The following is a 15,922-nucleotide window of genomic DNA, read 5'->3' on the forward strand; positions in this document are numbered from 1 at the left end:
GAGTACCCTAAATTTGCAGAATCACTACTTGGGATGATCTATTTATTCTCTAGCAGGGACTCCCCCTATGTGGAGACCTAACTGTAGATGGTTCCATCAGGACACTTTTGGGGTAACCCCAATAAACAACCCTCCTTACAAGAGCTGTAAGAGATTTCACTTTTCAATCACTCCATGCCTAATACCACCTGGTTTATGCCAGGATTCAGCTTACTCTGAAAGGTATGTTGAGTCCTAAGAGCCAGGAACAGTTTTGTCTTTTTGTCTTGAGATATTCAGGAGCTCAAAATATACCATCCACGTACCATGTATTCCTATTTAAAAATTCAAGACAATAATCAAACTAAAGGAAACTAAAAAAAAAAAAAAAAAAAACTAAAGGAAACTGCAGTACAAAATCTTAATGCAATGAGCATTATAATCCATTAATTATAGTGTGATTTGACTACAAACATAATTGGAAGTATCCAAAAATGGTCTTAAAAAGAAAAGAATCTATGAAAAAAGTAGTAACTTGATAAAAATCCATGTCTAAAACTCCAAATAACGTAACGACTGGGAAGTGAGTAAATTCTTGTCTTACATAGGGGGAGGTTTATCTAAGCTAGATTCCTTGTCTTACCTAAGGGAGACTCAATAAAATAACACTTGATAATTACAGAAATACTAATAAAAAATATATTTTTTTTTAATAAAAAATATTTTTGAGACACCAAAAGAGAACTATTCGATTTTAAAAACAGGTTAAGTGCCTATGGCGAAAACAAAACAAAATATAGTCAAAATGGCAAAGGAAAACAGAGGAAACAGCACGCTTAATGAATTGAAAATGTTCACTGTTAAGTGGGGGGAGACTGTACCTACAGAATTACCCCAATTTTATAAACTAGAAGAAAAAAATAATTGCTAGGAAGTGAAATTATGAGACTAGCATATTTCTTTGCTCCTATTTTCTTATTTCTAAAATAAGAACAGCAATCCTGGGGCACCTGGGTGGCTCAGTTGGTTGAGCATCAATTGGTTTTGGCTCAGGTTATGATCTCAGGATTTGAGATTTTCACTCCACACCCAGCAGGGAGTCAGCTTCAGATTTTCTCCCTCCCCCTTTGCCCTCCAACCCCTACCTCGCTTGCTCGTGCTCGCATGCTCTCTCTCTCTCTGCCGAATAAATAAATCTTTAAAAAACCAAAATAAATTAAGAACACCAATCTTTTGTTTAGTATTTTTTTTAAGATTTTATTTATTTGAAAGAGCTAGAGAGCGCGAAGAGAGCACAAGCAGGGGGAGTGGCAGAGAGGAGGAGAAGCCGACTCCCCACTGAGCAAGGAGCCCAGCAGGGCTCAAACAACAGGACCCTGGAAAAATGACTTGAGCCAAAGGCAGCCGCTTAACGCACTGAGTCACCCAGGTGCCCCAAGAACACCAGTCTTATTAAAATAAAATAAGAACATCTAATCACAAGGGATGCCAAAGACAAACAGCAAGTTATTTTAAAAGACAACACAAAATATCATATATTGTCATGGCAAAGATTTCAAAATTTGGAGTCACAGTGCGGAGAGAGGAACTGAAAATATTCCCTTGAAATCATGTAATTTGAATTACTGATGTCTACAAACAGCATTTCACACCTTTATGATAAGCATTTCATATTTCGAAACGTTTCATGTTCACTATCTCATGGATTTTTTTTAAAAGCCAATCTAGTAATGAAGATAATAAAAGAAGTTTTTTAGTAGCCCGGAAGAAACTGATCATGGAAGAGACAAAAATGAACAGCGGAGCCAGGCCCAATGTGTATGCTGAAATAATCATATCAGAGAATATTAAAACCAGAAAAGATCCTAGCAGCCCTAGTTCCACAAATGAAGAAACAGAGCTGAGTCCGTCTAAAACATATTCTTTTCCAGAAGTCTCTGTTTTAAAACAATAAACTGCTGGCCCAGTGACAAAAAAGACAACAACAACAAAAAAAAGGTAAAGACACAGAGATAACTAGATCAAATTTGTCACTTTCTAGCTCAAAGACTCCGGACAAAATATTTTCTTCTGAACCTGGATTTCAACTGCTGTAAAAAGGGAACGGTGCCTTCCTCCTTGTGTTTTGGGCTCCCATTCTTCCACTTTCTTAGATAAGAGGATGCTGACAGCATTTATTTCATTGAACCCCTGTGTGATTGCTGTTGGTCTGTTAAACAAGCTGTTTCTGTTCATTGCCCATTACACACTTTGAAAAAAAGTGATGGGCCGGCTTTTCTTGAGCAAAGCTCGACTGCCATCTGGTGACAGGCAACTTTTAGCTACAGATACGTCCCGAAAAAGTCAAACTGCCTCTCCGAGAGAGAGAGAGAGAGAGAGAGAGAGAGAGAGAGAGAGAGAGAATATTCAGGAACTTCACGAAGTGAAGACAACAGTCAAATTGAAGCGAGCTGCGGCGTTGCAGCCAACACTTCTGTCGTGCAAGAATGTGAACAATTCCAGCCAAGTCCGAACGGCCAGTCTTACTCAGAATCACTCGTTAGTCCTGCATCCTCTTAAAAAAAAAAGAAAAGAAAAAAGAAAAAAAAAAAAAGCTAACTTCTTGCGTTTGATGTCTTCGAGAGCAGGATTTCACGGTCTGAAGAGATTCTGCTGGCCCAACCGCCTGTTTTTTTTTTTTTTTTAAAGATGATTTATTTATTTATTCATGATAGAGAGAGAGGCAGAGACACAGGCAGAGGGAGAAGCAGGCTCCACGCAGGGAGCCCGACGCGGGACTCGATCCCGGGTCTCCAGGATCGCGCCTTGGGCCGAAGGCGGCGCCAAACCGCTGAGCCACCCAGGGATCCCCCCCAACCGCCTCTTCGTAAGCAGAAGCAGCTGAGGCCCCGCGAAGTGAGCGAACGGCTCAGGGTTTGCACGCCCGGCGTCCGGGCTCCCGGTCGACCCACCGCGCGCGCGTGCCCGGATCCGAGCGCACGGACAGGAGTCCCACGTGGACACTCCGTCTCTTTCACCAGCCGACCGGTAGCTAACTTCCGGGAAGGCTGCGTTGGAAATCTCCGCGGCAGGCGGGGCGAGGCGAGCCGAGCCGACCCGGGCTTCCCCGTCCCCCCCCGCCCGCCCCCGAGGGGCGTCCTCTCGCCCCGCCGCGCGCCGGCGACCCGCATCCCCGCGCCCCTCAGCCCGCCCCGGGGGCGTCGCCTGGAACCTTCAGCCTCGCGCCCTCCACTCACGCTCAGCCAGCATCGACATGTCGACAGCCGGGAACGCCGCGAGCCTCCGGACCTGAGCGGCGGCGGCTACCGAGCAGCCGGCTCGCGGAGAAGCGAGGAGCGTGGGGCCGGCAGACCAGGTGGACCGCGGCGGCCCGGCGCGTGCTGGTGACGTAGTCGAGGTGCGCCCGGCCCTCGACCACGTGGCGGCGAGTGGGCGGGGCGAAGGAGTTCGGGAGGTGCGCGAGCGCAGCCGCTCTGGGGCGCAGGTCGGAGGGCGGCGGAGCCGAGGTCCTGGGCTGGTTGGCGGTGAATGCCCCGGGGCAAGCGCGCGGGTGGGTTACCTGTGTCGTTCTCTGTTGATTCCTAAATGCCAAGCACGGTGCTTTCTGGAAGTAAAACATGATCTTGCCCTCTGTTAGCTCACAAGAAATATGTAAACAACAGGAGTTAGGGCGGTCCGCGTTTTAAAACGGTGCATTTGAGGAGTTTGAGAAACTCACCTGGAGGGGAACACCTTGCACTAGGGTGTCTTTTCATAATGTCCTACCTCTACCCTCTGGGATAGGTAGGTAGGTAAAGCAGGTACCTAAGCACCTATCTATGGGATCCCAACTTAGGAAGGGAACTAAATGTGGCCAAAATGTTTGTCTCTTTGTAACATGACGTCTTCCGCAAGACTAAGTTGCTCTGAGCTTTGCCTTTATCATAGTTCTCTCTGTATCCACACCAATACCTAGCAAAATAATTTGAAGATGATAGGGGCTCTGCAGCCATCTGTGACTTTTACCTGCAGTGTCTCAGTCTCCAGGGGAGCGCTAATGAGATTCTGGCGATGAGACTCGAAGGCAGTTAGGAAGGATGTGTTTTTGCACAGGTGGCCCTCCCGCGGAAGTTCAGGTGACGGTATAGATAGAAGGTTTTCGGGGGTGGCTCAGCGGTTTGGCGCCTGCCTTTGGCCCAGGGCGCGATCCTGGAGTCCCCGAGATCGAGTCCCGCGTCTGGCTCCCAGCGTGGAGCCTGCTTCTCGCTCTGCCTGTGTCTCTGCCCACCCCTCCTCTCTCTATGTCTATCATGAATAAATAAAAATAAAATAAAGAAGGCTTTCCCCTCCTAGAACATAAAGAGAGCAGCCAGGTGCCATGAGAAGCTGTATGAAGGACTCGACTCCTGTTCTAGATGAATTTGCCCTTTAACTAGGAGTCCTGACAAACAGGGTTAACTTCTCTAGTTTCATAAAAATCAGAAAAAAGAAACACAAAAGAATAGTTACCTCTATCAGTGAATATCCAGGAGCTGAGGGGAGTGAGGAGATGCAAAATTAATGGAATTTTTATAGCTAAGTCTGGGACCCCATAAGTTGTGACACGGAGAACAGGATTTAAGTGGGGAGTTGGACTTGCACAAAATTCGAAAGGCAGGATCACCCAAGTCTTTGGGTAATTAGCTGATCCGTTTGATGAGACCGGAGAAAACAGAAGGTAGTTACATAAGAGTGGACAGTAGTGAATTGATAAGGAAGTCAGAATTTTCAAGCACCAAAGATGTTGGTATGTGACTGCAGAAGATGGTTCTGTCTCTTGGATAATTAGGAAGATTGAGACAACTTTTCAATACTGTTTCCGTGGTCCGGGCGATAGGTTGTCAAAACTAAACTAAGATTGTTAAGTGTAGCAGTGAATGGCAAGGAATGGTTATGCCTTGTGATCTGGTGAGCTTCTGCCTTTCCAGGAAATGTTCAGTCAGAGGCCACAAAGGAATCCTATAGAAGGTATTATCCATTTGAGTGAAGGCAGGATAGACTAATGGATTCCAAGGTTTGTTCCAACTCCAGCATTTCTTGTGTTTGTGAAATATCAATGAGGATTATCTATTGAAAAAACTATTGTCAAGTTTGGAATTTAAAAAATAATATATAGAATCCTATTTATATGTTTTAAATTGTCAGCTGAGAGTGAATATTATGCTTATAAAAGTAAGGGGATTCAGTATAAGACATTCAGTCTTATTCTTCAGTCTCTTTCTTGGCAGACCCTCTCAGAGCAGTACTTCTCAACCTTTAATGTGCATGTGAATCATCTGAGGATCTTATTAAAATGCAGTTTCTGGTTCAACAGGTCTGGGATAGGGCCAGAAATTCTGCATATCTAACAACCTTCCAAGAATGTGGGTGCTGATGATCCACAGACCTTACTTTGTGCACAGGTCATCAAACAACCAAAGGTATAAATGAACTCAGGGTTAAAGTATATTTTTTTTCTTCTGTTCAAGCAAAGTACTTGATGAAAAACACCTTTAGGTAAAGGCGACAAACACTTTCAATATACTTTAAAGAACTGAACCTGGATCCATCCTAGTCCTTTCCTTCAGGCAATCAAAGACCAAGATAAGAGACAGATGATTGTTAATTCTTTAGCTTTTTTTTAATGTATATTTTTTATTGGAGTTCGATTTGCCAACATATAGTATAAAACCCAGTGCTCATCGTCTAGTGCCCCCCACAGTGCCTGTCACCCAGTCACCCCATCCCCCAACCCACCTTCCCTTTGGCTACCCCTTGTTCATTTCCCAGAGTTAGGAGTCTCTCATGTTTTGTCACCCTCTCTGATTTTTCCCACTCATTTTCTCTCCTTTCTCCTATAACCCCTTTCACTATTTTTTATATTCCCCGTTTCTTTAGCTCTAGTGAATCACAATCAGCACCCACCCCCGCTGCCCCACTCCACACACACACACACACACACACACACACACACTATAAAAGCTAGTTACACATTCTGTACAGTTGCAAAAAAGAATTCTCACACGTTGTACTACATCTTTATACTATATGTCAGGTATATCACTAAAATTTTTGTCTATTAAATAGAACTGAATGTTTCCAGTTAATCTGAGCTCATTCCTAAGAGGCACCAGGCTGATATAAGGCAAGGAAAAAAGCAGAAAACATGACAGAGTCTAAATTCTGCTACCAGCTTACAGTGTGATCTTGGGCAAGTCATGGTGGGGAGGGCAAATATTTCACTTCTTTTGATATCACTGATCCAATCTATGAAGAAAGGATGATCACTGAGATTATTTCCAGGTCTGAAAGACTCTCATAAAATTACTCTAATCAGAAAAGCATAACTTGGGATGCCTGGGTGGCTCAGTGGTTAAGCGCCTGCCTTTGGCTCAGGGCATGATCCTGGAGTCCTGGGATCGAGTCCCACATCAGGCTCCTTGCACGGAGCCTCCTCCCTCTGCCTGTGTCTCTGCCTTTCTCTCTGTGTCTTTCATGAATAAATAAAAACCTAAAAGAAAAGAAAAGCGTAAGTCAGTGATATGAGCATTAAAAAGAATATAATAATATTTAAGAAGTTGGATTCTGAAGCCAGACTTCCTGGGTTCAAATCTTAGTTCTGTCACTTACTAGCTGGTAACCTGCTGTGTCTTTGGGCAGATTACATTACCTCCCCATTCCTCTATTAAGAGGAATAATGAGATGATTTGATATATGTCAAGTGCTTAAAATGGCACCTGGCACATAGAAAGCACTCAATACAGTATTCAATAAAGCACTGTTATAATTTTAAAGGAAGTAGAAGTTAGAATGATTATTTCAACAAATATTTGTTTCAGACATTGTGCTTTCTGCTGGAGTTACAAAGGTGAACAAAAACAGTCATGACCCTTACCCTTTTGAGTTTGCAGAGAAGATAGACATGAATCAAGTAACTACATACATAAATATAAAATTAGACCTGAGATAAATACTGGAAAGAGAAAGACATGAGGCTAGGATAGAATATAAGAGAGGATTTAGGGAAATTCAAGAAAGCTTCCACAAGGAAGTGAGGAGTATACAGTGGCCAGGAAGCCAAAGGTGCCATTATGAACCCAGAGAGTCTGGAACTTGAACAAACCTGGGAGACTAATATCCATGAGCAGTCAGTAACCAATGCCTTCCTCATCTGTGGCTACTTGTACAGTGTCAGCAGCTACTTATTACCTGATGCCACCATCGGCTTTGTCTATTACACAGGCATGGGGCACAGCAAGGCCCTGACCATCCCATTCAAGAACCGCTACAACAGCATGCTTGACTATAACCGCCTGGAGAAGAAGCTCTTTCCCTGGGACAACTTCAACATGGTCACCTATGACATCAGGCTCTCCAAGATGTGAAAAGCCTCTCATATCAGGAAAAGCAACAGAAGATGATGTTTAGGGCTCCTGAGGGGAGAGCCAGCTAGCCAAAGCCCACACAGCTTTTCTCTGCTTTGTAAACCTTCATTATTAATCCAAAAGAATGTGCTTTCTCACCATGTCTGACTGTGAGGAAATAACATTCAAGGGATTTAGACAGTTTCACAATAGGTTTCTTTCTTCTGTCGGCTTTTAAAGGGTTATTTAACCAAAATAGTTCAAGTTTTGTGGTGATTTGGGGCAAAAGCTATAATGCGTAATAGTTTTTTGTTTTTGTTTTTTTTTTTTTCATGAAAACCACAAGGCTTTTTATAAAAATCCCTGACTGGCTAAAGAAGGTATATTTGGAGGAGGAGAGTTAGGACAAAACAGCTTGCCCCATGTGGCCTCCAGGGTCACCCCCTGCATTTTGCATGGTTGCCATAAGCCACAATAAAAAACAGAACTTCTAGAAGAGGAACATCTCTGCGGCCTGCCCTGAACATATGTATCAGTTGGCTTCTAATGCTTCACGTAGTGTCCAGTTACATAACCTCTGCCCTGTGAAATAAAGTGATATTATATGCCATCCTCGGAAAAAAAGAAAGAAAGTGAGAAGTGAATTAAACCATGGCCTATTCCAAGGCTTGATATGGCTGAATGCAGAGCAAGGGAAAGTAAGAGCACATAATTGAGTAAGAGGCCAGTTCTTATAAGGCCTTGTGGATCATAATTAGGATTTGGATCTTTATCTCAAGAACTATGGGAAGCCATTGAAAACTTTTTAAGCTGGGGAGTAATACACATTATAGTTTCTGAAAGCTCCCTATGGTTTGTTGTATGAACAGAACAGATTGAAGGTGGAAATGTATTTATAGGGAATCCAATTAGCAGGCAATTGTAGTTAAGGTGAAAAATGAAGGTGGTTGTAAAAGTGATGATTAGTTGTTTTTTTTATATTCAAAAGACTTTTAGAAGGTAAGGTCAATAGAAATTTATGATAACCTGGATATTTGGGAGTTGAGAGAGAAAGCTGTCAAGAATCTCAAAATTTCTGTAACTGAAATGGTGGCATTTGGGCATAAGGGATAAAACAAACTAAGTATCAGACATGATATGATTGAGATGTCTTTGAGTATGAGCATCATCAATTAGACATAGGAGTCTAGAGCTCAGGGGACAACTTTGGGCTAGAGATAAAAGCTGGGAATCATGCAAATTCGACATTAAACAAAGCCATGGACAGTGAAGTGTGCATCCAGAAGGAATATGGAATGAGAAGAGCAAAAGGCCAGGCTTTGAGGAAGTCTAACATTTAATGGCCAGAAGAGAAGAATGAGACTCCTAGGAGAGATGGAAGGTTTTGCATCAGAAGTAAGATGAAAAGCAGGGGGGGAATATTTAAGAGAATGATGAAGTGGTCAACAATGTTGAAAGCAGCCAGAGATCAAGTATGAATACTGATGATTCTATGTAGCAATGAACCAATTTAATTGTGTCTGAAAGTCTCTTTGGAAACTAGGTGATTAAAAAAAAAAAAAAGAGTAAGTGGAGGGAATTTAGAGTCCTGCAAGATAAAAGAGAATTTGAAAGAATTAAGGAACACATATTTTTTTCTCCAATTTCCCCCTTCACACACTCTAAAAAGAGAACCACCATTTGAAAGGGCACTTTGCCACACTGAGATCAGGTAGTGCTCTTGAAGTAGAAGTCTTAAAAACTACCTCTTGGGGCACCTGATGGCTCAGTGGTTGAGCACCTGCATTTGGCTCAGGTCATGATCCCAGGGTCCTGGGATCGAGTCCCACATCAGGCTTTCTGCGGGGATCCTGCTTGTCCCTATGCCTATGTCTCTGCCTCTCTCTGTGTGTCTTTCAAAAATAAAATAAAATATTAAAAAAAAAAACCTGCCTCTTAACAAAGAGCCTGTCCATGAAGTTAATAAACAAAAATAGTCTTCATCTATACAAGGTTTCTTTTTTTAAAAAAAGATTTTTTATTATTTATTTATTCATTCATGAATAATAGTAATTATTATTATCCTGAGGTCCTCAATCTCAGGACCCTGGGATCACGACCTGAGCCAAAGGCAGGTGCTCAACCACTGAACCACCCCGGTGCCCCTATATGAGGCTTCTATAAGAAGAAAACAGAAAGTGAAAATGGAAACATTTCAGCTGATGAAAATCTACACCTGCAAAAACAACCAAAAACAGAAGACAACTGTAGAAAAAAAAAAAGAAGAAAACTGTAGATAAAATTCCATATCAAATTAATTACTTGGTGATTTGGAGGGGACAAAACAAGTTTGAGTCAGAAATTCAGACTAACAGAAATGCACACACACACACACACAAAAGAAAAAACAGGAAGAAATTAAATGCGAATTGATTGAACACAGGAAGGAAATGGAAGTAAAATAGCAAAAGCATATCAGAAATGAGAACAAAATTACAAGGTGCCTAAAGGAATATATTCAAATTAAAAGTTAATAGGAGATATTGAAGAAAGCTAAGCAAACAACTGAGAAAGTGAAAATGAAATAAAGAAAAAGTTTAATCAGTGCCGGATAGCTGTTGAGATAGAAGAGACTATTACTCAAGAAAACTCTCCAGAAATAAAAGAGGATCTGATTCTTCATATTTTAAAAGTCCATCAAGTACTTGGGAAAATTGAGCTACAACAATCAACTCCAAGACATATTCTAGCAAAATTATTAGACTTTCTTACAGAGAAAAATCCCTAAGTAAAATAATAAAATTATTGGACATTATAATAAGTGTGTAATACATACATAATATAAAATTATTAGATGTTAATTAATAGACATAATTAATTTTTAAAAATAAGGGCAAAATAATTAGGTCATCAGACCTCTCAATGTCAATGTAGAAAGCAAGGCAACCAGAAAGCAGCAATTTTTAAGAAACTCAACGAAAGAAAATATGAATCACGAATTTTATATCCAGCCTAGTTATCCATCGAGTGTCAAGTCTGTAGAAAACCAGTTTTAAACATGCCACAACTCATGATCCTTTTTTGAGAAATCTAGTAGAGGACAAGCTTCATCCTATCAAGCTGGGAAAACTTTGTGAAAAAAGATGGTAAGTGGAGTACCTGGGTAGCTCAATCAGTTGAGCAGACCACTGTTGGTTTCAGCTCAGGTCATGATCTCTGGGCCCTGGGATTGAGCCTTTCATTGGGCTACATGCTCACTGGGGAGTCTACTGAAGATTCTCTCTTTCCTTCTCTCTCTGCCCCTCCCCCACTTGTGGGCATGTGCTCTCTCTCTCTCTCAAATCTTTTTTTTTATTTTTAAGGATAGTGAGCATTTCATATACATAATTGCAAACAGGTTCTTTCCTTGGTGCATTGACCTTATACCAAAAACAAATCTAGGAAGTGGATTGTAGGTCCTGCTTTAGATAACATACCTTGGATGAAGGAGGTTGTAGGATCAGGTGAAATAAACCAGAGAGGAAGATTCCCACTTAAAGATGTTCTGAGGCAATTAGGGTCAGTTCATTCAAAACATTTTGCCTTTATTCTGTTGGGTGTGGAAATAATGCAAATCTGAGTCAGAGGAACCTTTCCAGTTCCTGTAATACAAACTCATGGGGACTCTCATAACTTTGGTCTGACCATGCCATTTATCCATTTTTTTTGTTTCTGCATTTTGGTTCAAATGTTCTAAATATGTCTTGAGTTTTATCTCTGTGATCTGTGACAGGGATAGTGTTGGGCAAGTTACTTTCAAAATGTTTTCCTCTCCTCTGTAAATTATATGACCTAGGGTGTCATATTAAAAGTTTGATAATTTAGGGACACCTGCTCAGTGTCACAGTGACACATGGCTCAGTTGGTTAAGCATCTGCCTTTGGCTCAGGTCATGATCTCAGGGTCCTAGGATTGAGCCTTGCCTCAGGCTTTCTGCTAAGTGGGGAGCTTGCTTCTCTGTCTCTCTCTCTGTCTCTTTCTCTCTCTCTCAAATAAATAAATATATAAATAAATAAATCATTTTTAAAATTCCATAATTTGGAGAGGGCTTTACTACTTTCAAAGTCTTTTATAAATATCTCATTTTTATTTTAAGGATGCTAATGGTAAAATTTAATTTTAAGGTCTTAGCTTAGACCTTTTTGGCACGTTTAAGCTAAGCCAAGCCATCCTATCTTCATTCACAACCTCCTTCCACTATCACCCATACCAAGGAAAATGTAAATCAAGGGTACTTAATGACAAGAGGGGGTGTAAAATCCAGGCATGTAAAATTACAGCTATTGCTTATCAGAAATTGAAGCAAGCAAACAAAATTTAAGTGGCAACTAGTTTTAAGTGTCTGCAAATAAAATTGGGGGAACTTGGGACAGCATTAATACTACAAGAAGACAATAACAAGGAAATTAGGTGGCAGATTAACAACATAACAAGCTTTTTTGTTTTTAACACTATTCTTGCTTAGCACTTTAGAGCATACAAAGATAAACAATACAATACAGAACAATAAACAATACAGAACCTATGGAGCTCCTGTTCTAGGGAGGAAATGAATATGGGCAAACTTAATTCTCAGGCAAGGCAGATTGTGTTAAATATTTTTTAATTTAATTTTTATTTATTTATTCAGGATAGACACAGAGAGCAAGAGAGGCAGAGACACAGGCAGAGGAAGAAGCAGGCTCCATGCAGGGAGCCTTACGTGGGACCTGATCCTGGGACTCCAGGACCATGCCCCAGGCCGAAGGCAGGCGCTAAACCTGCTGAGCCACTCAGGGATCCCAGAATGTGTTAAATATTTTAAAGTGGCACAGAGTGCTATAAAAGCATCAGAAGGAGAGAAAAAATCCTCTTCCCATGTCAGCATCACCTGGGAACTTGTTAGAAATGCAAATTCTCATGCTCCACACTAGACCTCCTAAAACAGAAACTCTAGGATGGGTCCCAGCCCTGTGTGTTTTACTGAGCCCTGCAGGTAATGTTTATGCCAAAGTGGGAAAATTGTTGATGTCAGATATTTACACCCAGTAATATAGTTTCTAGGGAGTCTAGAAGGAAATGTTACCAATTTTATGTAAATATTTGTATTCCAAAGTATCTTGCAGCCTAAGATGTGAGATGAAAAATTGAAAACAATGTAAGTACCCAACAATAGGGGAATTATTAATTGTTATATTTATATGTCAGTTAAGACACCAGCCACATTTACCATCCTTGCTATGGGAAACTGCTCAGCTAGGAGTGGCAGCCCTGGGTTGTTTCCTTTATAGAAGCCCCATCTTTCATCTCTGAACCACTTTGCCAGGCCAGAACTTATTGGATGAGGTATGCAGCCACTCCATAAGAAACAAATACCCAGTGGTGCGTAGCACCATAAAAAGCTGGCCAAGCATGGGATGATGGTGATGAGCTGAACTAATCAGTCTTCCTCTTGGCAGTTCGAGCTAGGAAATAGGAAGAAGCAGCCAGGTTATAGAGGTAAAGAATGTTTTAAAAGTTCTGTTTGTGGTGACCCCCCCTTTGGAAGTAAGGAAAGGGGGATGTCTGAATGGCTCAGTGGTTTAGCACCTGTCTTTAGCCCAGGGCATGGTCCTGGAGGCCCAGGATCGAGTCCCACACCGGGCTCCCTGCATGGAGCCTGCTGCTCCCTCTGCCTATGTCTCTGACTCTGTGTGTCTCTCATGAATAAATAAATTTTTTTAAAAAGTAAGGAAAGGACAAGAGGGAGAGAAAAGTTTCAGTGAGCGAAGAAAATTCTAAAGAACATGGTTATAATTATCTCTCTCTGGCAAAAAAAAGAAAGAAAGTAATAGTGATGCCTGGTAGCTATTTTGTTGGGTTGTTTTTTTTTTATGTATTTAGAATAAAGGTAAAAATAAACCTACCCTATGAGCCAGCAATTCCACTTCTAGGTATTTACTTTTTACAAAAACACTTACACAAGAATGTTCATAGAGGCTTTATTCATAATAATTAAAAACTAGAACCAGTCCTAGTGATCAGCACCTGGCAGATGGATAAATAAAGTGGCACATTCCTGCAATGGGATACTGAGCAGTGGGGAAAAAGAAACTACTGACACATACAACAACATTCAATGGGATTGACAAACCATGGCCTATGGGCTGGCTACCTGTGTTTGTAAATGGAGTTTTATTGGAACAGCCACCCTCACTTAATGATAACTCTTGTTGAGCTGTTTTCTGGCTACATCAGCAGAATTCAGTAGCTTCAAGAGACTGTATGGTCCCAAAGGCTAAAATATTTACTACCTAAAGATATTAGGAAAAAGTTTGCTGTCCCCTGAATTAATCAAGAAAACATGATGCTCAGGGAAAGAAGTATATACTCTATGATTCCACTCATGAAATTCTAGAAGAGCAAAACAAATCCAGGTGTGAAAAAATCAGAACAACTGTTGTCTCTGGGGAGTGGAGCACAAATTGGGAAGAGGCACAAGGAAACTCTCAGGGGTGATAATGGTGTGATAGATTTTGATCACCATTTCAGTTATGCGGTTTAATGCCTCTTTGGGGGGAACTCAGAGGTGGACTCTTATGATTTTACATTTTATTGTGTAGACATGGAAAAACCTGTTAACAAACATTGAAACTTAGGTAACACAATTTGTGCTGAACTATTTAAGGGAACATATTCTGATGTCTGCCACTTACTTTGAGATGCACCCCACATACGTGGGATTGATGGACGGAGAGAGGATAGATGTGTGAATGTGTGATAGAACAAGTGTAGTAAAACTTTGGTGGATATTCACTATAAGATTCTTCCAGTTTTACTTTATGCTTGAAAAGTTTCATAATGGATTGTTGGGGACAAAAAACAACACTGATAATGTTTAAGATAAGATGTTGGGGATGTTTTTATTTACATAAATACAAGGACTTGAAAGTAATGTTGTACCAACCTCTAAATAAGATAGAGTAACAAATCCAATAGTAAATAGACTCTCATTTCTTTTACAGGATTTTATGGAGAAATGATCCATGAAAAACAATTCCCTGCTTCTACTAAAGCAAATTTGCTGGATGTGGATGGCCCTGTCTTGACGGCCAAGAGCTGGAAGTTGAGCCCTGTGATCATGAAGGATGTTGCTGTAGTCCATGTATCCTTTCTGTTCAGATGATGGTCACATATATATGCCAACATTTGACTTTTTCTTGGATAGTCATCCAGTGCAGGCAAGTTTTGATTGGAGGAGGCTTACCCACACTGCCTTTGCTTTCAGCCAGAGCTTCCTGAACTGGAAGAAATGGGAAGAATGTCCTAACCATGCTAGCTAGGGTCCTTGTCATGGGATCACAACCAAGAGAATGGGTGTCATTGTCATCTCTGCTCTCAAACTCTTAATGTAAAGTGTTCTCAATTTGGTTGAAGTCAGGTGGTTTGAATGATCCATTCAAACCATTCTGTACAACAGAAGCAGCAAGTTGGTGTATAAAAGGAATACTGAGAACATGAGGGGCAAACCTTGTTAAGGTGGGGCAATGGAGGGAATAGTCACAGGTCTGGCTGATGTGCTGGAGCTTCTCTGGTTCTGAGCAATTCTCGTCCCTTCAGTTCCTGCAAGGCCCAGTTATTTGTCTTTTTTCTCCCTTGGTCAATTTAGATAAGACCCTTCATTCCTTATTACCTGGTGGTCTCCTTACAATATGCTTCCTATTATTTGAAGTAACCCAAATGAGTGCTGGTTCTTATCAAAAGAAGAAGAAGAAGGAGAAGGAGAAGGAGAAGGAGAAGAAGAAAAGAAGAAGAAGAAGGAAGAAGAAGGAAGAAGAAGAAGAAAGGAAGGGAGAGAGGGAGGAAGAAAGGGAGGAAGGAAGGGAGGGAGGAAGAAAGAAAGAAAACACATGGGGAAGTACTTAACCAAGTTGTACCTACATCTGATCATCTATAGTTCATGTAATTTTAGTAATTTAAAAAGTATGTACCAAGGGGCACCTGGGTGGCTCAGTTGATTGTGCCCAACTCTTGGTTTCACCTCAGGTCATGGTTTCACGAATGTGACATCAAGCCCTGCATGGGGTTCTGCACTCAGTGTGGAGTCTGCTTCAGATTCTCTCTCCCCATCCCTCCCTCCCTCCCTTCCTCCTTCCCCCCTTCTCCTTCTTTCTTTCTCTCTCTCTCTCCCCCCCAATACATGCATACGTACATACATACATACATACATAAAATCTTAAAAGAAATATATGTACCAAATAAAAGCCTAAAAGGTCAAAATACCTGAACCATTAAGCTTATTTCTTGTTGGTAAGGTTATACTTATTTTTTGATCCTCCAAATGCCTGTTAAAATTTCTTCCTGGTTATGGTTCATATATTCTTGCTTCTTTACACAACTAATAATGTTTTTATGTCATGACACGAATTCTGTGTCATATTGTTGGCTGTTGGAGATTCGTATTCCTTTACATATTTTGTTCTCAGGTTAGGTTTTTGGGGAACAATATGATCTTCTTGAGACTTTCTCTTAATTTTTGTTAGGTGGGTGCCCACTGGTCTTTTAGTTTAGGTGTAATCTGGTCCCACAACTGAGAGAAGACTCTT

At 41.1% G+C, this 15,922-nt stretch overlaps 2 protein-coding genes across 5 annotated transcripts in view; one reads left to right on the forward strand and one right to left on the reverse strand.

The window, feature by feature from the left end:
• The window catches only part of PINX1 (PIN2 (TERF1) interacting telomerase inhibitor 1), an 85,503-nt gene extending 82,157 nt beyond the window's left edge, over positions 1 to 3,346 (reverse strand). Inside the window, exon 1 of the mRNA XM_041767650.1 lies at positions 3,216 to 3,346. Within this exon, the coding sequence (XP_041623584.1) occupies positions 3,216 to 3,234 (19 nt within the window). The 5' untranslated portion in view covers positions 3,235 to 3,346. The remainder of the gene's footprint in view (positions 1 to 3,215) is intronic.
• Positions 2,375 to 15,401, forward strand: LOC121497892. 4 transcript variants are annotated; one of them, XM_041767652.1, is made up of 3 exons: positions 2,375 to 3,334; positions 14,342 to 14,481; positions 15,049 to 15,401. In XM_041767652.1, exons 1-3 carry the CDS (start codon positions 2,668 to 2,670, stop codon positions 15,049 to 15,051), a joined length of 810 nt encoding a protein of 269 aa, XP_041623586.1. In that variant the 5' UTR covers positions 2,375 to 2,667; the 3' UTR covers positions 15,052 to 15,401. The 4 variants fall into 4 exon arrangements, 2 of the variants coding, with proteins under 2 accessions (XP_041623586.1, XP_041623585.1); XR_005989556.1 differs by having other exon boundaries at positions 3,242 to 3,376; XR_005989557.1 differs by lacking the exon at positions 2,375 to 3,334 and adding an exon at positions 3,425 to 3,529.
• Positions 15,402 to 15,922: the final 521 nt, after the last annotated feature.

Source organism: Vulpes lagopus, chromosome 8 (assembly GCF_018345385.1).
Source record: "Vulpes lagopus strain Blue_001 chromosome 8, ASM1834538v1, whole genome shotgun sequence".
In the NCBI taxonomy this organism is placed as follows: domain Eukaryota; kingdom Metazoa; phylum Chordata; class Mammalia; order Carnivora; family Canidae; genus Vulpes; species Vulpes lagopus.